At 37.5% G+C, this 24041-nt stretch overlaps 1 protein-coding gene and 1 long non-coding RNA gene across 4 annotated transcripts in view; one reads left to right on the top strand and one right to left on the bottom strand.

Annotated features, from left to right (window-relative positions):
* Positions 1–5477: 5477 nt before the first annotated feature.
* TMEM17 (transmembrane protein 17) lies at positions 5478–11120 on the bottom strand. Its single transcript, XM_072768560.1, has 4 exons — positions 10896–11120; positions 7549–7652; positions 7264–7377; positions 5478–6386 (listed from the first exon to the last, which is right to left on the bottom strand). The coding sequence occupies exons 1-4, from the start codon at positions 10993–10995 to the stop codon at positions 6108–6110; spliced, it is 597 nt and encodes a 198-aa protein (XP_072624661.1). The 5' UTR covers positions 10996–11120; the 3' UTR covers positions 5478–6107.
* Positions 11121–11130: 10 nt separating this feature from the next.
* LOC140600340 (uncharacterized) overlaps positions 11131–24041 on the top strand; it is a 114987-nt gene continuing 102076 nt past the window's right edge. For all 3 annotated transcript variants that reach the window (XR_012003610.1, XR_012003609.1, XR_012003611.1), the window contains exons 1-2: positions 11131–11375; positions 17275–17366. This is a non-coding gene — a long non-coding RNA (uncharacterized lncRNA). The remainder of the gene's footprint in view (positions 11376–17274; positions 17367–24041) is intronic.

Consider the following 24041-nt stretch of genomic DNA (forward strand, 5'->3'; position numbering starts at 1 on the left):
TTTTTGTCCTGAAATATCAGACATAGTGGATAGTGTATTGTTGGAGGTAACTCAATGACATGGACTTTGCAGAACGAAATCATAGCATACTAAAAATAAATAGTATGAACATCCTTTGGTAAAATTACCAAACAATCAACGGCTAACTGCTGTGCTGCCTTCCTTAGCAAGGGTTTATTGACCACAGGGAGCTCAGGATTTTAGAACAGCAAAAAACCTTGACTCTTAACTAGTTCTTTTTAGGAAAGTTATTGAAACAAAGTTCTAAACCTCTACTCTCCTACTGATCATTTTAATACTTCTAGGCACTAATGAATCAAATATTTATAAAACAATGAGTAAATGTACATATTAAACATTTTTTGAGTTTGAATTTGACTATCAAACATTTTTCTCTTTTAAGTGATAATATTGAGCAGTGTCTCCAACATTTTTTTTCCCCAACATGTTTTTGATTAGAATATACCAACTCAAGATCAGGAACTAAAAGCCTTCAAAAATTAATCGATGATACTACTTCCCTATCAGCTGAATATAGTGCTATTACAGTTCTGAAAACTTAGAAGGCCATTCTTGGTGTTTTTAAAAATCTGCATTTTTGATGTAACCTAGTGCTAAACACTTGGGTCTGTGGAACAATGAAGGACAAATAGCTATGATTTATACACTGATTTTATATACTTCACTAGGTTAAAAACCTGCTTCTAGCCACACTGTGTTGCTAGAACTTGTTTAGATTGAGTATGTTGATAAGATAAATTTCCGAGTGTCTTTAGTTTTTCATAGAATATATGTTCTATCTATCCTCAGGTTTGTTTTTTTTTTTTTTTTTTTTTTCCACAAGAGACACACACAGAGAGAGAGAGAGAGAGGCAGAGATACAGGCAGAGGGAGAAGTAGGCTCCATGCAGGGAGCCCAACATGAGACTTGATCCTGGGTCTCCAGGATCACAACCTGGACTGAAGGCGGCGCTAAACCGCGGAGCCCCCAGGGCTGCCCTATCCTCAGGTTTTAATCTTGTTTTGAAGAGTTCTATACTTTCTTGACTGGTCTCATTTTTAGAAAGATGTAAATCTATGAAAGCACAAGGATAAATTTAAACATTGTGGTTAAATCTGTATTTAAACACATCTTTCTAAGGCCTGAATGTTTTTAAATGCTTCACCACGGTGGTGGTGGGGGGGGGGGGGAGGGGATTTTTAGAATGATTCCTATAATTAACTGCTTAGTTTTGTTTTTATTAACTTAAAACTTCCAAATTAATAATTGTTTAAAAATTAGAATAAAGATATATACTCATAATAAATTAGTGCTGGTTGCACTTTTAAAATATAGCATTTAAGTTTCTGATGAGAATTTCCTAGGACCAAAATCTAATGTTTTACACTATAATAAATTTACAAATAGGGTAGACTATTCCCCTTGCCTCATTGTTTTCCGCCTCCATGCCTATTTTGCTATGCAAAAGCTTTATGTCAATTTACTTTTTGAGCCGTTTAAGACCAAACCAAATTATTCCTTCAGCACATTTTAAACAATCCCTTAAAGACCTCTTTTTCTTGGCTATGTTTCCAATCTTGGCTTATCACTATAATATTTCATGCTCCATGCTTCTGAAAAAATTCAATATTCAAGAACAAAGTAATCTAGAGCTTTACTTCATTTCAGTCTTTTTATGTCCTAGGGCTGTCCCAACTCAATGACCCAGTTTTTATTGTGTCACATCTCACTGTCTGTTGCTGACTGCGACTAGCTTGCCTAATCCTTTTCCTGTCCCTTATCAGTTTTCCCTTAATTCAAAAAAATTTTTTTTTTAAATTCTTTGCATTTCTTCTTCCACAGCTTTTAGTTTTTATTTTATTTTATTTTTTTTCCTCCTTAGGAGATTCAGTGTACCTGTGGTATCTATCCACTCAGAAATACACAGATGATTGGGTAACTAAGGTCCATAAGTCTGTCCTTATCAAAATATTCATTGTACTATCTTTAGAAGTGTGAGTGGTGAATGGCAGAAAGTGGATATTGTAATTTGGCATCATGCATCAAGAGTCCTTAAAAATGTTCAGACCCTGTGATCCAGCAATTTCACTTCTGAGAATCCAGCTTATTAATCAAAAAGAATCATCTAAGATATGGAAAAAGCAATATACATGAGGTGCTCATCACAATATTAGGAATAAAAGCAAAAGAAGAAAACAATGCAAATACCCAATAGGAGAGAAGTTAAAAAAAATTAGCATCTATCTCCTTGATGGAATATTGTGCAGTCATTCAAGGTGATGGGTAGAAAGATGGGTATTTATGTTTTCAGAAAAGCAGAAAGTGCCAGGGATCACAACTGTTTTTTAAAAAGCATTTACAAAGGGAAAACAGCAAGGAAGCATGACATTTGCTGAAGTTCTTATTTTAGGGTGGTGGAATTAGAATGATTTTTCTTTACTCTCAAAATCTTGATTAAATTTCTTTTAAAAGTTGAGTTTTTAAAAGCTATAATTTTAACTGATGCAAATTAACAACCTATCTAGGTTATGTCAAATAAAATGTATAAAAGACTACTTTAGATAGAGATCTATTTAAGTCTAGTAATAAACTAACAACTGGTAGAGGGGCAATAACACAGCGAGTGCCTTGTGTTTAGCATTGTGTGTAATCTGCAAAAAATTGCATTAGGAAAAAACTTTCAATACCTATTTTAAAATATAAAATGATTTTTTGAAACTTTGTTCTCCCACAGTTATTTCATCAAATCAACATCTGGTCAAACCTTTCAATCCATTTCCACAGTTCTCTTCAGAGAGATCTTTCTGACACCTAAATCTGTTCGTGATATTCTACTGTTTAAATCACTCAGGGAGGGGCACCAAGGTGGCTCAGTGTTTGAGTATCTGCCTTTGGCTTAGGTCGGGATGCTGCGGTCCTGGGATCGAGTCCTGCATCAAGCTCCCTGCAGGGAGCCTGCTTCTCCCTCTGCCTGTGTCTCTGCCTCTCTCTCTGTGTCTCTCATGAATAAATAAAATCTTTAAAAAAAATCACTCAGGGATTCAGAATATTAAAATCTTTAGCTTAGTGTACGAGCTGCTCCCAAGCTTCTCTACCTTATTCTGTGTCCTTTCTTCCCTTGTACCCTTCAAACCAGCTTCACCGAACTCCATGCAATACCCGAAACAGTGCTCAGAGTCACTATAACTTCTCCCTTCATACCAAAATGAACAGTTAATACCCACACATTCTTCAAATCTCAAGTGTTACTTTGTTTGGAAAGGCTTCCCAGATTCTTCATCTTTTCTGTGTCCCTTCTCTGTAATCCTGCAATGCCCATTATATTGTGCTATCACTGACTTGCTCATCTGCCTTTCCTACCAGACAGTACATTTGTTCTTGTTTACAGGCAAGTGCAAGCGTGTATGTGTCTAACCACAAGCCCAGCACCTCTCACCATGTTCCCTTCCTGTGCTCAGACAATGAGAGGAATAGCGAATGCTATGGAATGTTGATGAAGGGCCAACATGCTAATAATCCGGACACTGGATTCTAGGAACAAAGAGGGGAGATGTGCTGGAATTGAAGGACTATTACTGTCAGGTACTTAGGAATTGTTCAGGGCACCTTCTTGATGAACTTAGGCTTTCGGATTTCGTCTTAAGGGTGTCTTGCAAATATTGTACCTCCCACATCATACACCTGAGAACTGGGAGCAGTCTGAGCTGTCTGTGAACCTTCCACTATTCCCTTTCACATACTTGACATGCAAACATACAATGACTAAAATCCAATTTTAAAAATCATTCTGCTTTACAGAGATTTGCATCCACCTTGTCTGTGATGAGAAAAAGCCTCTGGAATAAAAAAATGTGTGAAAGAAAAAATATATGTGAAGGTCAGCATCCTAACTAGGAATCTTCAGAACAGTGTTGTGGACCCCTGGAGAGATAGATGTAATAGGAATAATAATAATAATAATAAGAATAGACAGACTTATCCAAATAAAAACAAGGACTGCATGGACTCTAAATGTGCTGACATGTAAATATCTTCTTTACCTCATTTTTCATATGCTTACATAGGGAACCGGCTATACTCCAACAGGAAATATTGGTTCAGCCTGACACAAAATTGTTTAGAGGAAAAATAAATGACTTGATCATGTTCTCAATGGACTTTCTTTTTCCTACCCTTAGTATATTTGCATTTTAAGCAAGTATTTACTACAGTAAAAAAAATTGTTTTATAGAAAATTTTAATAAATTCATTTTACCAAAATTTTTATAGCCTTTAGCATTTTTTGGTTATGGCCCTAATAATTTAGCTATTAATCCTTTAAAACTAAATTAAAGTTTAAATGTATCCGAGGCTCTGATAATTAGGATAAAACTCTGGAAATAACTGTTAAATATAATAGTTTTTCTTGATCATCCCTTAATTTATCTGTCATATAAGCTTAATGTTCTTATTTTATATTTTCTAATAGAATCACCTATCTATTCCCACCAGGAAACAAATGCAAACAAATTAAGCTTTAGAAAAATATCCAAATGTTACTGTATTTTGAATTTCAAATGACTGGAGTATACATAGGAACTATTTTGGTAGAAGGGAGAAGTTAAAACAGCCTCTGCAACCAGGGAGAAATATTTGATCTTTATATATAATAGGAAGCAGAAATAATAAAACTAGCATAATTGGTTTGGTAAAGTGTAATTAAGGGTGGGAAGTGAAAATATTTTCAAAAAATAAGCAATATAAGAATGAATAAGGCAAAACAGGGAGATACTAAGATAAGCCTGAATTATAGAAAAGGAAAATTGGAGAGAATACTTTTTAATGTAGCTACAACTGTCTCTCAGTAAAATACATTACTTATAAAGGCACATTTCCCTGTAGGAAAGAAGAAAATATTATATCTCTTAACACAATCCAATAATAAAAATAATGTTCAGATATACCCATGCAGCTTTGTTCTTAACAGAACTTCCTTAAATAGATTTCTCCTATTAGCGAGGGAACGTGCTCATTTAATATTTATTTATTTATGATAGTCACAGAGAGAGAAAGAGAGAGAGGCAGAGACACAGGCAGAGGGAGAAGCAGGCTCCATGCACTGGGAGCCCGACGTGGGATTCGATCCCGGGTCTCCAGGATCGCGCCCTGGGCCAAAGGCAGGCGCCAAACCCCTGCGCCACCCAGGGATCCCGAACGTGCTCATTTAAGATCATGACTATTGTCCCTTTGCTCATCTCAGCTCTGTGTACTATTAACAAGCACCCTGCTTTTCAAATCAAGCCGGGTGTGAATTTACTGGCTATGAGTTTTTCAGTGAACAATGATCTAGTAGATGAGGTGAAAAGGGTTAATGTGCCTAGCCCAGTGCCCACTATATAAAAGGCTCTCTAACCCTGTATATATGTTTCTCTTTCCCTTGCAACTCTGTAATAAAAATAATAAACCCACAGCCCAAAAGAATTATACAAGACAGGAATAATTTGTTGCAAATACTTTAACATAAGTATTTCATAATTTATTATAAAGACATTTTGCACATCATGACTATAAATACTGAACATGGTTTTATGAAAATTACAATTTTATGATTTCCTAAATACCATGATAATCCACCGGTTTTTAACTTCAGTATAAAAGCTAGGAGTAGGGTTAGAATTTAACCCTAGCAGACATGAAAAATCGGTATCTAGATTTACAAATATATAATACATCAGAATACTGACAAGAATTGCCATGTGCTTCAGACGTACTGCCAAGGCATGAATAGCCAACAAGTTTAACAGAAATATACACATTTCTAGTTTTAGGTGCTACCTAGAAATATTCTCGTAAAGCTCGTAAACTGTGACTACTAACACAGACTTCTACACACCTGAAAAGTCAACAAGAATATTAAGAAATCTGGTGCCAAATGGACACTATTTAGGCTTTAGGGTTGACTCACTGCTTTCATGTACTATACAGTCTTATTACCCCCAACTTTGCAATTTCAAAGCTAAAGAATATATAGTTCAAAACACTAGCTTTGTTCTCCTCATGCTAGAACTCTGATATTTTCCTCTTGTGGAAAAGCTGACCTTTCAGCTTTTCACTCAACAGCACTGGGTCAAATCTCTTCTATACAAGATCTCATTCTTCTCACGCCTCCTCTATATGCAGAGAGCCGGTCAAAGTCTTGGAGGTGGAAACGAGTCGCCAACTGATTTACCATTTTCCTCAGGGTAAGAAAGGCTGAAACAACTTGGAAAGTAAGGAACAAAGTAAAGATGATGTGTATCGCTTTTTCCAAGGGCAGATTTGTTAGGCCCTCATTAAAGAGCAAGAAGAGAATTAAAGGCAGCTGCAATAGGAGGCTCAAAAGCCAAAAGCCAGCCAACTCAGGAACCTGCAATGACACACAGTAAGAGTAATCACATCAGTAGAGGACAGTCTTTTGTTTATACGGATCAGCACTCTGAAACCTACATTATGAGCTCTGTAATTCAAAAGGAGTATAACATGGTCCCTGTCCTCAAAGGATTTACAGTCTTGATTAAAGGTGAAAACTAACTGATGTGGCAATGCTAGAACAATATACCTTGGTGAATAATGAAATGCACCACTTAGAGGTATGAACTAAATACTACAAGAAATAAGACAAGAGACTACTTAGGGTAGGTAAAAGAAAGAACCCAAGGACGTAAGCTTTTAGGGTTGGGTAGAAGGAAGAAGAGGCTTAAGAAGGTAAGTAAGCAAAGATGTGGAATGAGCACAACTAGGAATCAACATGTCAGCCTGGAATGGATGCTTGGGTTAGGAAACAGCAAGAAATACAGTGAGGCCTGTGGGTGGGACCTGGAAAACCAGAGAAATCTTTAGGCAGCATCCCTAAACTCTGGTAGCTGTGGATGCTTATGCAGCATGACGATTCAGAAAGCATGTGCCTGGCACAGGATTCCTGAATCTAGACATGTTTAATTGACCAAGTATTTTCAACAATGGTGAGAAGAGGGGAAATTGTCAATTCTTAAGTATTTACTATGTTCAGGTACTTTATATAAATTATTTCACTTAATCCCAACAAACGGTGGAGTAAATATTTTCCCCATTTTATATACAAAGAAACCAAGGCTCAAGAGATTCAGCAAACCGACTACAGTGACAGAAACAGTAAAGCTGCAGGCAGGCCTTTGCTCCTTTTACCACATCTCTCTGCCTTTTCCTTGCTATGAAAACCATACTGCCTTTATATGTAGCACTGAGCAAAGGAAAGAAGAGCCTACCTTTTCCTGTAGGTTCCCCATGTAGCCCAGATACAACCTGATACCTTCAATTAAGGTTATTAGGATGATAACAGTGACCACAATAAATTTGTAGTAATCAGGCAAGATTGAATACTAAAAAACAAAGCAAAACACAAAAATTAGCATGTCTGTAAAAATCTCATAGATAGTAAAACTGACCTGGGATAGAAAACAAATATTAAGAACTGTAATTTATTGACAATGTAACAATGCCAGGGAGGGGCAGGAAAGATCTCAGCAGAAGTATTAAAAGCATAGACTTACCTTCATCTGAAGCATCATAACGCTGCTTATCCACCAAAGTGGGAAAAAGTAAGTGTTAAAATAAAGTGACATCTGCAACGCCAAACTAGATACCATTTCATTATCTACAAAAGAAAGAGAAAAAGAACAAACTCTTAATCCTGGTCAATGCCCTAGAGGTCCTTTCGTTTCTTAAAGTTAGTAACTACGGGGTTGGTTCAACAAAGCTCCAAATTTTAAGCCTATTTATAATTGCTGATGGTGAAAAGAAATATTCATCATAATACTATTTAATACTATTTAGTTCTTGGGGATGTGTTATATAGTTTTCAATTACTTTATTTATCATTTTGCCATTACAGCCTGTTGACTTTTTTGTACATTACCGGTATAGATTAAATGTGGAATATTAATATGAATCCTGTTGAACAGATAAAGATCGTTACCTCCTTTATAGAGTTCTATGTAAATAGAGGCTATAAAATGAACATGTAAAATACATGAACCTCATACAAAAACTAATCCCTCTAAATTACAGACACACCCCTCTTCAGCATACCCTAATCCCACCCATTCATTAATACCCATTTAATGCCACTTTTTCCATAAATCCTTTCCTGATCCCATTCTCCTATCCCAGCAGAAATCTCGTCTCTTCTGTCTCTAACCTGTGTGTAATAAAGTGTTAGCAAAGAACCACATCCCCTCACTCTAGAAACAGGCTAGTGTGGTACAGAGATCATGAACTGTGGAGTCCAAGTAAACCCCTAACTCCTCAAACACCTCTGTAACCCTGGATGCCAGACTTGGGATAAATTATTTACACTTTCTGATTAATTTCTCAACTAATCAGTTTCTTCATCTGTAAAATGGTAACATTAAAAGTACCTCACAGGTTGCTTGTGAGGAGGATTAGAGACCATTAATTATCTCACCCTTCCACCATGCCTAGTGCTTAGTTAGGCCCTCAACAACATTAGTCCCCCTTCCTTCTCTTTTACTTAATACACAGCCTCACTGTAAGCACAGACTATATTCTACCCAAATTTGAGACCCTCAGAGAACCTAAAATCTTGCTTTACACCTGGTACATACCAAATACGCATAAGCAGAAAGAATGAATTAATGGAAACGTACCATCATAAATATCAATGGAGCCAAAAAAAAAAAATGGAGCCATTTGTGATATAGGAGATTCATTTATTTAAGGCCGACTGCAAGATAGCTTTTGCTTCTATGTAAGGAAGAAGGGTCCCAAATTAAGAATTTGATTTTTTTAAATTGAACCCTACAAATACATCCTAAATTTGACTAAATTCTATCAATTTAAGAACAGATGTAGATTTTGAAATCAACTGCCCTAAATGTAAGAATTTATAAAGGCTCTAGAATAAATTTCTTAAAAACAGATTTTTTTCCTCCATAGCTGAGTATATCTGTCATTTAATAATTTTAAAATATAAGAAATAATCGTGGTCTCTCACAGCAAGCTCTTTAGCTTTTTTCTGTTATTATCTACTTTTGCTTATCCCTATTTAAAATTTTTATTCTGCTTATTCTTATTAGATTATCACTGACAAATGAATTCTTAAAATTTGTTTAACTTGAAGGCAACTCGCCAGCCTAGGATTTTTTTTTTTTTTTCATAACAACAGTACAACTCTTGGTCAGTGGACATGGTAATGGTATATACTTGTAATTACAGTGCCAAAAGTCAAACCTACTTTGGATTCGCAGGAAGAAAATGTGTGTGTGTGTGTGTGGGGGGAAATGATTAATTAAGCTGACAATTTTAATACATTTGGAGAAGCCAGTCAAATTTTGCAAAGTAGTTTTTGTGTCAGAAATCGCGTACGTGAGCATCTTAAGAGTTATGCTAGGTCTATCTTTCGGCATTTCAAACTTATAATCATGCAGTTGAAAATCAAGTTAATATGTAAATGAAACTTGAAAGCCACAAGACATGAATTTACTAAATTTTGCAAAAGTACAAGTTGAGTTCTGTAAACGGAATTTAAATTAAAACATTATATAAATCAGGGGTAGGCAAACTACCAGCCAGCTGCCTGTTTTTGTATAGCAAGTGAGCTAAAAATGGTTTTTTCACATTTTTAAATGGTTGGGGTGGGGGGGTGGGTAAAAAAAAAATCCAAAGAATAATATTGGGTGACACTGAAAATCCTATGCAATTCAAATTTCAGTGTCCATAAATAAAGTTTTATTGGAACACTGCCACATGCATGCATGTTACCCTTGTCTATGGATGCTACAGAGGCCTATGGGCTGCAAAGTCTAAGGTACCTGCTTGTCTGGCCCTTTACAGAAAACGTCCCCTGCCCCTGCCTGACACCTTGCATCATCAGATTTCAGTGCCTGTTTAGTCTTTGCTTTAGAATCACATTTAAAACTCATCCTCCACGTTATGTCTTTCTCTGTACATCCTGAGTCTTGAAGAGGCCTAAATTCAGGGTGCCAACAATGCAACTATGGGGATTTACTTTTCTCTTCCCTCTTAAAAAAAAAAAAAAAAAATCCCTAAACCAAGCAAGAGGAAAAGATTTCTATTCCCTAAGTGATCAAAAAAAAAATTTTTTTTTTGGTTGACAGAATGATCATGACATCATGATGTAAGAAGGGGAAACGGTGTCGGAGGAGCCCGAGTGACCACCTGCCATCAAGTTGAAGGCGGCGGCCTCGGGGTGTCTGCTTATGGGATTCAGACGCTGCGGGGACCGGGCGAGCTTGGTGCAAAGCGGGGCTATTTGGGCAGCTGCCTTGCCGGAGTGGATAGCGGCTTCAAAATGACTCAAAAAAAAAAAAAAAAAAAAAAAGTATTTCCGCCTCTCCCATCCGAAGACGGGCTCGCGGTGGAACGCACTTGTCCCGCTAACAAAAGGGAAAGGGGGAAGACATTCCGACCCGGGCGGGCAGTGAGTGGGCCGGGGCGCCGGCGCGGGCTGCTTCCGCTCCAGCGCGGCCCCGCAGAGCCAGGGCGGAAGTCGCGGGGAAAAGCCGCGCAGGGTGCGAAACCGGACATGTGCTGCGAGGGCGGTTTTCATGCATTTTTAGTTTTTGAGGCAGGCTGGCGCCACCTCAGCTGCTCGGCTTCCAGTTCGCCAGCCAGGCCGCAGCACCGTCGGCGCAGGACCCGTCGTGAGGGGCGTGGGGGTGGAAATACGAGGCTGGAGGCGCCCCAGCCGCTGCCGCAGCCCCAGGCTCAGCCCCTCCTCCGAGGGCGCTTCCCGCACTGCGGCGAACCAGCTGAAGGCGAGACCGCCATTTTAGGTCCGGGCAAAATCTGGCCACTCCATACCCCGCGCCAGGTCGTCCGCAGGCCTTCCCCGCTGCGAGGGGCCTCGGCCACTCACCCGGACCGTCGCTGTACTCTGGCCCGGTCCGGTTGGAGTCGCTGAACACGGTCCGGCTGAAGTTTCCCAGCCGCTGGCGGACCGGATCCGGCAGCTCCATGCCCGGGCCTCCGTACAGCTCGCAGCGAGGTCTGCGGACGCAGCCTCCTCCTGCGGTTCCCACGGCAACCGGGCCGCGCGAGACGCTGGGGCCCCCGCGCACGCGCGGCCGCACCGAAGCCCGGGGCCGTGACCGGGGCGCGGGGGCGCGGGGGCGCGGGGACCGTCGCGTCTGCCCCGCGCACCGCCGGGTGCCCAGCCGCGGGGTCCTCCGTCCCGTTTTAGGGCCTCACCGCCCTTGAGACAAATAGAAATAATAATAATAAGTGACCTGAGGTCGGATCGTGATGCCAGGAGCCCTCACAGCTTTGTCAGTGGAATGCACGCTTTCTGGAAGGAAATTGAGAAGGAACGGAGAGCTTAAAGAATGCTCACGACCTGGTAGTTCCTTTCCTAGGAGGGTTTTTTTTTTTTTTTTCCTAATTTTTAAATTGTTATTATATTAGTAACATATACTGTGTAGGCATATAAATAAGATATTTTAAATTATTTATAGGATACATTTATATATATACACACACGTTGGATGGAATATATTGCTGCCTCTTTTTTAAAAAAAATGCTTGCAATGAGTATTTGATTAAATGGGTTAGCTGTAAGGAAAAATTTACCAAAAATAAAGGGAAAATTTATTAAAAAAAAAAAAAGGAAAAACTAGAAGTGAACCTAATTTTGCAAAATATATGTGTGTGGATACACTGAGGAGTACTTGATGGAATGGATTAGTTTTATTTTTTTATTTTTTATTTTTTATAATAAATTTATTTTTTATTGGTGTTCAATTTGCCAACATAAAGAATAACACCCAGTGCTCATCCCGTCAAGTGCCCCCCTCAGTGCCCATCACCCATTCGCCCCCACCCCCTGCCCTCCTCCCCTTCCTCCACCCCTAGTTCGTTTCCCAGAGTTAGGGGTCTTTCATGTTCTGTCTCCCTTTCTGATATTTCCCACACATTTCTTCTCCCTTACCTTATGTTCCCTTTCACTATTATTTATATTCCCCAAATGAATGAGAACATACAATGTTTGTCCTTCTCCGATTGACTTACTTCAGGAATGGATTGGTTTTAAGTAAAAATTTACCTCAAAGAAAGGAAAAACTTAGAAGTCAACCTAGTTTTGCAAAATGTATGTGTGTGGATACATGAGGAGCAGAGGTGGAGGAGGTGGTACAAGCACCCTGGCTTAAAAAAAAAAAAAAAAAAAAGACAAGGAAATAGTCCAAAATGTTAGTTTTTATTTCTGGGTGGTGGGTTGTGGGTGATTAAAATTTAAAAGAAATTTCTGTGTCTTCCAGCTTTGTCTCAAATAAGATGTATTATTATTATTTTTTTAAAGATTTTATTGATTTATTCATGAGAAACACAGAGAGAGAGGCAGAGACACAGGCAGAGGGAGAAGCAGACCCCCTGCAGGGATCCTGGATCCCAGGATCACACCCTGAGCTGGAGGCAGGTGCTAAACCGCTGAGCCACCCAGGGATTCCTTTTTTTTTTTTTTTTTAATTTTTATTTATTTATGATAGTCAGAGAGAGAGAGGCAGAGACACAGGCAGAGGGAGAAGCAGGCCCCATGCACCGGGAGCCCGACGTGGGATTCGATCCCGGGTCTCCAGGATCGCGCCCTGGGCCAAAGGCAGGCGCCAAACCGCTGCGCCACCCAGGGATCCCTACCCAGGGATTCCTAAGATGTATTATTATTTATTTATTTATTTTAAAAAAGATTTTATTTATTTATTCGTGAGAGATACATGGAAGGAGAGGCAGAGACACAGGCAAAGGAGAAGCAGGCTTCATGCAGGGAGCCTGCAGCATCCTGGGGTCACGCCCTGGGCCCAAGGCCGGCCTAAACTGCTGAGCCACCCAGGGATCCCTAAGATATATATATATATATTTTTTTATTTTTTAAAAACCATTCAAGTCGGACACCTGGCTGCCTCAGTCGTTAAGCCAGGGGCTGTTGATTTCTGCTCAGGTCATGATCGCAGGGTCCTGGCGTGTATCCCATGTAGGGCTCTGCGCTCACCACTGGGTCAGCTTGTCCCTCTTCCTCTGCTCCCCATCCCCAATCCCACTTTCTCTCTCAGATAAATTTTTAAAATCTTAAAAAAAAAAACCTCAAACAAGTATATATTTACAGAAAAGGACACGAACTGAATATACATGTGTAACCTGATCAAGAAATACAGCCTTAGCAGGCCTTCTGGAAAGCTTGCCCTTCCTAGTCCCCTTGTAGTTAGTGACTGACTGTAACAGACCTTTTCTGACTTTTAATACCAAAGAATAATCTTGCCTATTTATATGCTTTTTGCAAAAGTAATTCTATATTGAGTGCTATTTATTTATTTATTATTTATTTATTTTATTGAGTGCTTTTTAAAAGAAAAATCTACCTCTTTGTCCTTCAAATAATTTTTAGGAAATTCACATTGTTGACGGTAGGTTCTTTTTCCTTGCTGTTTGTGGCACACCACAGTAAGTGTATCCATTCTACAGTTGGAGAGCATCTGTGTATTTTCTAGTTTGGAGCTGTTATGTATGAATGATGCCACTTTTGGTGAAAATATCCCTCTGGGTGAACATGTGCATGCATTTGTGTTGCTCTTATTCCTAGGTGTAGAATTGCTGGCTTGTGAGGTATGACTCAGCTGTACCAGATACCGCCAACAGTTTTTGGTTGTACCAACTTCTATTGCCTCCAGCAATGTCTGAGCATTCCTGTGGCTTCAAATTTGTCACCATCACTTGTTATCTTTGATCCTTTTCTCTTAGCCATTTTTATTGGTGTGCGGTGAGCAGTTTTACTTTTACCATCACAAGGAAGATCGTACTTATTTGCATAAATGTCAAGGTGTATTTAGGAAGGTATGGGAGGAAATAGTTACATGGCTAGAATTTCAAAATTATTAACATGTTTAATGCAGTCCTACTATTTTTGGGGGCGCTGTACTAGGCTAATTAGGGATATGGTCCCTCCTCATCCAGAAGCTCAGACCAGTGAGAGAGGTAGAAACAAATAAGTATGTATATGTTAGTAAAGGAAAAGAGATGAGGAAGCAAGTAATTCTAGTTGGAGATTTCAGGGAAAAGTGAGCTAAGTTCTGCTTCTCTTTAGCATGGAACCTAAGCCTTTGCATCTCCAAAAAAGGCTCCAGGACCTCCCTGAAGCTGGCTTAAGTGGCTTCTTTGTTTCTCAAAGCATCTTCCTCTGTGTTACTTTGGTCACAGTACTAGTCATGCTGTACTAGAATTGTCTATCCGTGTCTGTTTTTCTTGCTAGTTCACAAGCTATTTGAGATCAGGGATGATCTTTCACCTTTATATCCTGAACACTAGTATAGTGCCTGACCTACAGTGGGAGCTGGGTAACTATGGAATGAATAAAGGGAATAAAAGATCTAAAGACCCATATCTTCTCATTTCTAGTTCAAGGATTTAGCCAGTTCCTACATACGGTTCATTCTATAGAATAGAGAGTTGATATATTAGGACACAGTACGTTATAGTGTCCCCTGAAAATTTAAACTTGGCAACAAAGAATCAATTTTCATGTATTAAATTAGCCAAGATTTTTATGAAGGGCATAGTGAACTAGGAAGCCTCATGCTCTGCTGATTGAATTATAATTTGAACAATCTCATTGAGGGAAGCTTTTGGCAATATGGACAAACTGTCTTAAAAATATTTCTGCTTTTCACACAATAATCCAAATTTTAAGGCTCTGTTTTGGGGTTATAATCATAAACACTATAAATAAAGCTTTATATACAAAGATATTACTTCCAATGTTATCAATATTAGTTAAAACAAACAAAAAAAGCTGTTGAAGGAGCATTTGAAGTGTCCAACCACAGATCTAGTTAAACAGAATAGGATATTAATGGTGAGGTTTTGGGCTATAGTGGAAAAAAATACCCATGGAAGCAGAGAGAGCAGGGTTCAAATCACCTAAAATTCTCACTTTACCACCTGAGAGTTGTGGAATTGATTTCAGACTTTTTATTATGATTGATGTGAAGATTGTATCAATAGAAAAGGCTTTCTGTTAGTGATAGCTATCACTGACAGATCTATTAAAATGTTGTTTGTGAAGAGGAAACCCCTACAATGGAGTGAAATCATGCCAGCATTTGATTTTCTGAATTCGATTGTACCTGCAAGACAATATCTCCATTGCTTTGATATGAATACCCATAAAACAGTACATGCATGTTAACCAAATTTATCAAAAGCCTGAGTGAATTCTCCTAAACATTTTCCCTAGCATTGAAAAAAGGATATGGAACACTTGTTCAGATGGCAGTTATTTCATCAAAATCCTGGAGGAAAAAATGGATAGCATAATGGGTATTTTTCCTTTAAATTATATTTATTATTTAAATATCCTGCAATAAGCATGCATTTCATAGTTTAAAAGAAATCTTATTAAAATAAATTGAAAGGAAGAGGCAATAATGGTGTAAAAATATATTAGAAAAGAGTATATTAGAGGCAGAAGTTGTGGTTTAAAAAGAATCCTGTCATTATTGATGGTCCAAAGGGCTGAAAAAACTTTCCAAATATTATTTTGTTGGTGCTCACAATATTTGTAGGCAATCACATTAGTGAAATAAGAACAAAGAAGGGAATCCATTTTCACGTAATCAAGAGACTAATATAATTTTAGTTTCCTATATCCTAGACCTATTACTCAGAATCTAAAGAGAAGTATGGAGTCTTCCTTCTTAAAATCATGGGAATCATTCCCAGTAAGATTCATAACTGACCCTATTAAGTCAAACTGTTTACTTTTTTATATGAATGTTGATGGTCAGAATAATAGCTTCTCCAATAATTGCTTAATGCTTTTTGCTGGGGTTTAATACATTCATGGTTTACTTTCATAAATATTTATTTTCACAAAAATATTGAGCCTAGTGGAGTAGTTTCTTTCTCTTTGACAGGAGGCAAAGTTGTCTGGTAATAGTGTATTATCTCATGTGACAAGAAACTAATTTGGGGAGTTATTTAAATCACTCTTTGGCATAATAAAGTTATAAATTCTTACCTTTTGATGCTAATAAAAACTTTAGAAACAATATGTAACAGAGAACATGTTATTCAATTTATTGCCTTAAAATGATCTGTGAGACATTTCTAAGAATTTATATAAATCTAAAAAACATATGCTTGGATATAATATTTTCAGATATGATTCTACATCAGCATCTGCATTAAAAAATCTAAATAACCTGAAATATAATCTTATAATCTTGAAGTTGTTAATGAATAATCAGAAGCTTTTTGAATCCCAAGTATAATATATTCTACTCATAATATTTTTCAAGTTTATAAGAAAGAATCAGGCTATGAGTTACACAGAAAGTCAAATTTCATGAAAGGAATTTTTCTTACCATATTAAGTGATATTTGAAAGCTGACTTTAATATTTTATCTCCAAAGGCATCCCCATTGAATATTAGAATGCTGTGTATATTATAGTTTTTTGGTTCTGTGACATTTCTTTGTGTTAGACAAGCGCGCCGCTCGTCTGCTACAGCAAACAACTGTTCCATGTATCAAACTATGTGGGAGATGGGAAGGACAAACCTAAGAAGATCAGCAAAGCAAAACCTGCCTCAGGAAACCTCAGATCTGTCAAGTGAATTGTGATATTGATTAGAAGCAAGTGGCCATTTTATTGAATAAGTAATAAGTTCCATTTTTAGTAATGATAGTATTGCTGAGCTTAATGATATTTTTATATTACATTAATATTATATTACATGATGTAAAATACACATCGTTTTTCTTTCTAGAAGAAAATTAATCTTTACCTTTTGTTGACTATAATAAAATATTGCCCTCTGCACTCAATATCGATACAGTTGTAACCTCTTGCTTGTTATAAATTGTGATTCTGTGCTTTTAACATAGGGTACTTTTGTCTGTAAGAGCATACTACACATTGCTTAGTCAGGTTCACTTTTTACCTTTAATCACATCAAGGTTGTATGAGTAGAAATCCTGTAAATGGGCAATTGAGTATTAAAACAAAAAATATACACATAGGTAAAGAATTCAAATAAATTTGAATTATTTATTGTATTTATGTAGATGAATAACCTAGCCCTCTAAATTTTCTTGGATGTAAATTTGCTTTGCAAAATAGAAAATCATTCCAATTATTCTTGTATCCCATTCCCTTTCCTACTGTATTTTTAGTTAATACAGAATTCTTCTTCATCTTCTTCTTCTTCTTTTTTTTTTTTTTTTCAACACATGCTATGACGATTAACCAGAAGTTCCAAGTAATGGGAGACAAGTGCAATAGGATGTCAATAGAGATGTTGGCTGGGCCCTGGCTAAGTACCAAAGCTGTGCACAGAAGGTGGTAAGTTCACATTTTCTGAACTCGGGGATCTCCTGTGGTTAGGCCAGCCTACTAAAAAAATGTTAGTAGAGTGAAACAGCCCTACCATTCAACATTCCCCAGACCACTGCATCCCTCCTCCCTGAAGTATAAGAGTGAGCGGAGAAGGCTTTTGTGGAGTAGAATGTTCATAAGGATACCATATTCCCTCCCTTCACCCCATTGTCACTGTAAGAGAAGAGATGGGAGTTACTTCTTCCTCTCAAAGTCTAGAGAAAGCCCTCAAGAGAATTGCTTATTATAAAGTTTAGAAACCCTCAACTTTTCCACTTTACTTGGTTGTAGACTGATGATTGTCTCACTTCTTATCTCTCCTTGACCACGGGGCTTAATGTTCCAGGACAAGGAGAGGGGCCAGCAGGGAGATGGCCTCTGGGAGGGAAGGGGCGTGGCAGTAGTCCACATTGGCTTCTCTAAGGCTGCTAGCTGGGCCCCTTGTGGAAGAGGACAAGTAGGTTTAAGATATGCCCCAAGGAACTGGACAGCAGGGAGGCACCCCAGAGACCCTTGCCAGGGAGGAGTTCAGAACTTGGATACTCTCCAGGATAGAGTGTCAGAAGTCTGACAAGGTTAACTAGGGAAACAGCAGCATCCTATAGAGAGGGAACTGCAGTCTTCCCATATAGGGGCCGCATAAGAGATCTACTCACCTGTTCCTACTCTTGCCCTCACATCACAAAGGAAGCGTCAGAAAGAAGGAGAGGGAAGGGTGTGAAGATTTGAGCGTTCCTGCTCTCAAAGTCACTCCCCCCCACCCCCCACATGCATACTTTGAGCCACTAACAGCCAACTTGTCTGCCTTTCTCTGGAGGGAAGGGAGGAAAAATAATTTTTAATTCAGTTTGAAGCCTAATTGAAAATGAATGAAACTGAACCTTACTTGCCAGAATGAGATGATCCTAATAACTTGAAGAGGCTGAATAATGGAATCAAGCCAAAGTGTGATATTAAGAGAGTTGACACCCAGCAAGAAAATGGCAGGGTCGCAGCACAATTAGATGGGGGGATTATTGGAAAAATAAAAGCCATTTCATATTTATACCCCAATGACTTGAGAGTCCTTAAAGAAGTAGTTACAAAATAAAATAGAGTTCTAATTTTTATGAGCAGGATGATCAATTCTGAGTAACACAAACGGTGAGATTGATATCAATTCCATTAAGAAGCTAGAATGGTTTTATTTTTTTCTTTTAGTTGAAATGTAACATATACACAAAAAGGCATACAAGTTGTAGGTGTAGAGCTTGACAAAGTGAACATACCTGTCAAACCAGCACCAGATCAGGAAACAGAACACTGCGAACACCCCAGAAACACCCACTTAAGTCACCTCTCGGTCATTATCTCCATCTTCCTCCTAACATCTCTATTATCTGGATTTCTGTATCTGTATGTTAATTTTGCCTGATTTTATTTTTGTGTAAATGAAGTTCTGCATCAGGTACCTTTTGTGTTTGCTTCTTTCACTTAACATTACATTTGCAGAGGTGCATCCATGCTGTGTACAGAAGTAAATAAAAACTATTCATTTTCATTGCTGCATAATATTTTGCTATTTTAATATACCATGAATTTTATTTATACAGATGGTGATGGACATTTGACTTTTTTTCCAATTTGGGGCTATTAGAAAGAGTGCTGCTGGCCTTAATTGCTAATACTCTATCTGGGTCTTTCACATCTATGTTCATAAGAGAGAGGACTTTTCCTGTCTTGTGATGTTCTTGCCAACTTTTGGCATCACAGTTATACTGACCTCATAAACGAGTTAGAAATATTCTTTTTCTGTTCTCTGGAAGATTTCGTGTAAGATCCATGTTTGTCCTATTGTGCTTGGAAGAATTCACCAGAGAAACCTTCTATGCCTGGAGTTTCATATGTGGGAAAGTTTAAAATTCTGAATTCAATTTTTGTTTATAGGTATAGAACTACTCAGATTTTATTTCCTCTTTTTCTACTCTGGCAAATTGTATATTTCTAGGAATTTGTTCATTTCATTGGCATGCAGTTTTTTAATAATTTCCTCTTATTATATTTTTAAATTAAAAAATATTTATTTATTTTTTATTATTATTTAAAGATTTATTTATTTATTAATGAGAGACACACAGAGAAAGAGAGAGAGAGAGAGAGAGGCAGATACATAGGCAGAGGGAGAAGCAGGCTCTCCACAGGAGCCCCATGTGGGACTCGATCCCTGATCCCGGGATCACGACCTGAGCCAAAGGCAGCCTCCCAACCGCTGAGCCACCCAGGCATCCCTAAAGATTTATTTATTCTAGAAAGAGAGTGCACAAGCAGAAGGAGGGGCAAAGAAAGAGGGAGACAAGCAGACTTCCTACCGGGGGACCTTGAGATCATGACCTGAACCAAAATCAATAGGTAGGTGCTTAACTTGGCTGACCCACCCAGGTGCCCCTATATTCCTTTTCTAAATTGAGGTATAATTGATATAACATTGTATTAGCTTCAAGTGTACAATGTAATGATTCAATACTTACATATATTACAAATCAGTCACCACAATAAGTCCAGCTAACAAGTTAACATTCACCATGCATAGTTAAAAATTTTTCCTTTGTCATGAAAACTTTCAAGATCTACTCTCCCAGCTATTTTCAAATAAGCAATACAGTATTATTAACTATAGTCACCATGCTGTACATCTTTGTGATTTATTCATTTCATAACTGGTATTTTGTACCTATTGACCCCTTTGCCCATATTGCCCACCCCCGGCCCTACCTCAGGCAACCACCAATCTATTCTTTATATCCAAGAGTTTGGGTTTGTTTATCTGTTTGTTTGTTTAGATTCCATAAACGAGTGAGATAGTAAAGTTTTTCTCTTTTTCTGTCTGACTTATTTAACTTAACACAAGGTCCTCAAAGTCCACTTTATTGTTATAAATGGCAAGATTTCATTCTTTTTTATGGTGAAATAATATTCTATTACCTATTTATCTATCACATTTTCTTTATCCATTCATTTGTCAGTGGACATGTTGATTGCTTTCATGTCTTGGCTATTATAAATAATGCTGCAGTGAACATGAGGGTGCATCTATCTTGTCAACTTAGTGTTCTTGTGTTCTTCAAATAAATACCTAGAAGTGGAATTGCTGGATCGTATGATAGTTCTATTTTTAATATTTTGAGGAACCTCCATATAGTTTTTCAATTTATATTCCCACCAATGGTGCACAAAGGTTCCCTTTTCTTCATATCCTTGCCAACATTTGATATCTCTTGTCTTTTTGATAGTGGCTATTCTGATAGGTGTGATGTGTGTATTCTTAATGCTAGTAGGATCTATATCCATGTCTTTCCTGTTCTTCCTGACACTGGTTTTTTGGTACCTTCTTTGTTTTTTTTTTCTTCACTAGTTTTGGCAGAGGTTTAGAATTGCATTTGTCTTTACAAAGAACGGATATTTTGGCATGTTGGTTTTCTCTATTGCATGTGTTTTCTGTTCATTATTTCCTTATTTGTATTTTCTGTGGGTTTAATTTTCCATTATTTCTTTGGATATGATTTTTTTAGATGGATATATAAGTCATTGGTTTTCAGACTTTCTTTTTTTTTTTTTTTTTAGATTTGTTTACGAGAGAGAGAGAGAGAGAGAGAGAAACAGAGCATGTACAAGTTGGGGAGGGGGCAGAAGGAGAGGAAGAGAATCTTAAGCAGACTCCACACTGCCCATGGATCCCTATGCGGGGCTTCATCTCATTTTCCTGAAATCATGACCTGACCTGAAATCAAGAGTCCAACACTTAACCAACTGAACCACCCAGGCGCCCCCAGACTTTCTCCCTTTTTAATATATGCATTAGAAATTATAAGTTATCTTTTAAGTTTTCCTTCTACTTCACTCTACAAATTTTGATATATAGTATTTTTGTTATAATTTTGTTGAAAATATTTTCCAATTTCCATTGAGATCTCTTCTTTGACCTGTGGGTTATTTAGAAGTATATTGTTTTTATCTCCATCTATTAGGCAACCTCTAGTTATCTTTTTGCAATTGATTTCTAGCTCAATTCCATTATGGTGAGAAAACATATTCAGGGGGTGCCTGGGTGGCTCAGTTGGTTAAGCGTTTGCCTTTGGCTCAGGTCATGATCCCAGGATCCTGGGATTGAGCCCCATATGGTGGCTCGGCAGGGAACCTGCTTCTCTCTCTCCTTCCGCTTGCAGCTCCCACTGCCCTATCAAATAAATACATCAAAAATTTTTTTTTAAAAAAAGGAAAACATACTCAGTTTACTTATGCCAATCCTTTGATATTTGTTGAGACTTGCTTTATGGCCCAGCATATGGTCAATTTTGAGAGATGTCCGAGTACACTTGAAAAGAATGTGTTTCCTTCAATTGTTGGATGCAGTGTCGTGATGTTTTATTAATTTTATGTGTCAGTTTCACTGTCCTAAGGGGTGCCCAGATGGCTGGTAAAACATTACTTTTAGGCATGTCTGTGAGGTGTGTTTCTGGAAGAGATTAGTACTTGATTCAGTAACTAAGTGAAGAGATCTACCTTCATCAATCTGTTAGGACCTGAATGAACCAGAAAGGACAGAAAGGTTTCTCTCTGTTCTTGAGCTGGGACATCTATCTTTTCTTGTCCTTGAAGTCAGGCCTTTGGGCTCTGGGATTTATATCAGGTGCCCTTTGGTTCTCAGGCCTTTGATCTTGGACTCAAATTTACATTGGCTCCCCTGAATTATAATAATCAGACTGATTTATACCACTGGCTTTCCTGGTTCCCCATCTTACAAATGGCAGATTGTGGGACTTCTCTGCCTCCATAATTCTGAGTGAGCCAATTCCTATAATGAATCTCCATATATATCTTCATGTCTCTTTTTGGTTCTTTTTCTCTAGGGGAAACCCTGACTAATAGAAACATTCTATGTGAGTTCAGTTAGGTCATGGTTATTAAATATGTTACTCAAATCTTCCAAAACTTGATGTTTTGTCTATTTATTCTGTCAGTCACTGAAAAAGGTATGTTAAAAATCTTCCATTCTGATTGTGAATTTCTCCTTTTAGTTCTGTCCCTGTTCTTTATGATATTTTGAAACAATGTTTTAGGAACTTGGAAATTTAGAATTGTTATCCCTTCCTGGTGAATTGACCTTTTATCAGTATAAAATGTTCTTCTTTAACTCTAGAAATGCTTTTGTTTTACAGTGTGCTCTTTTACATTTCTTGGTAAATGTTTGATTGTATTTTTTCCCATCGTTTTACTTCCAACCTCTTTGTGTTAAGATAGATCTCTTGTGAGCAGTATATAGGTTTTTTTCCAATCCAGTCTGATAATCTTTGTCTTTAAATAGAACACTTTAGTCCATTTACATTTTAAAGTTGCTAAAATATCTGGATTTAAATCAATCATCTTATTTATTTTCTATTTTTTCCACTTTTCTGTGTTCCCTTCCCTCTCTTTTCTTGCTTTCTCTGGATTTATTTAAAATGATGCCTCCTCCTATTACCTTGTTAGGTCTACATTCTTTATTATTCCTTTTGTAGTTATCCTGGAGAAAAAATCATCCTTGAATCTAATACACATAAATACTGCTTCCCCAGACAATACAAGGACTTTAGAGCACTATACTTGCCCCTGCCTTGCCTTTTGTGTTAATATTGTCACATATTTTAATTCTGCATACAGTTGAAATCCCATAGCATGTTATTATTATTGTTTTATGTAGTTAATGTTCATTTAGATTTACCCAGGTTTTTATTCTATTGCTCTTCATTCTTTTATTCTTGCACTTCCATGCTTCTCTCTGGGTTTGTATTCCCTTTTGCTTTCAGTATCAGTTCACTAGTAATAAATCTTCTCAGATTTTGTTGATTTGAAATGTCTTCATTTTGCTTTCATTTTTGAAGAATATTTCACTGGGTATAGAATTCTTGGTTGGTAAAATCTTTAAAGATGATGTTCCATTGCTCTTATACCATTCCATTATTTCTGATGAAAAGTCAGTTGTCAATCTAATTCTTGCTCCTTTGAAGGTATTGTATCTTTTTCTCTACTTTGAAGATTCTGCTTTTCAGTGTTTGATGTGTCTAGATGTGAATTTGTAATCTTTTAAAATTCATAATCTCTTGAGGTTCACAGCACATCTTGTGGCTGAAATATATATTGGATTTTTAGAAAATTCTTGGTCATTATTTATTCAGATATTACTTCTTCCCGTTTTCTCTTTCTTTCATATCTAGAATTCCAATTACATCTAAAATTAAACTTTTTCACTGCATTCCATATATCTCCTCATGCATTAAAATATATGGTCTATGAGTATATTTAAAAGCAAAATTAGTGATTATCAGGCAAAGTGTGTTTAATATGAACAATCATGTCATTTGAACTTCACTTTCTTCTTTGGTGGAACTAGCAAATCAGTAATATCAGACACATTAGTCATAGTGCCTGTCCTACCCAGTGTTTCTTTCTAGATGAAAATGACTCACCCACAGCCTCCTGCTCAGGGAAACAGAGTTGGGCTCTTCTATGCACAGTGGTGGCTAATCAGATTATCTCTGTCATTTGGAGTGGGACAATGTAGAAGGGATTGGCTAATGAGTTTCAAAAGGAGACCAAAGCAAATTCCAGACAGAAGCAAAAGATATA

This window comes from Canis lupus, chromosome 11, assembly GCF_048164855.1.
Source record: "Canis lupus baileyi chromosome 11, mCanLup2.hap1, whole genome shotgun sequence".
In the NCBI taxonomy this organism is placed as follows: Eukaryota; Metazoa; Chordata; class Mammalia; order Carnivora; family Canidae; genus Canis; species Canis lupus.

What these genes read in the sequence shown, in the direction of transcription:
- TMEM17 (XM_072768560.1), bottom strand. Translation starts at nt 10,995, where the DNA reads ATGGAGCTGCCGGATCCGGTCCGCCAGCGGCTGGGAAACTTCAGCCGG. An exon ending in TTATGATGCTTCAGATGAAG is followed by an intron (nt 7,378 to 7,548) that starts GTAAGTCTATGC and finishes TTTGTTTTTTAG; the next exon opens with TATTCAATCTTGCCTGATTA. An exon ending in TGGGGAACCTACAGGAAAAG is followed by an intron (nt 6,387 to 7,263) that starts GTAGGCTCTTCT and finishes GTGTCATTGCAG; the next exon opens with GTTCCTGAGTTGGCTGGCTT.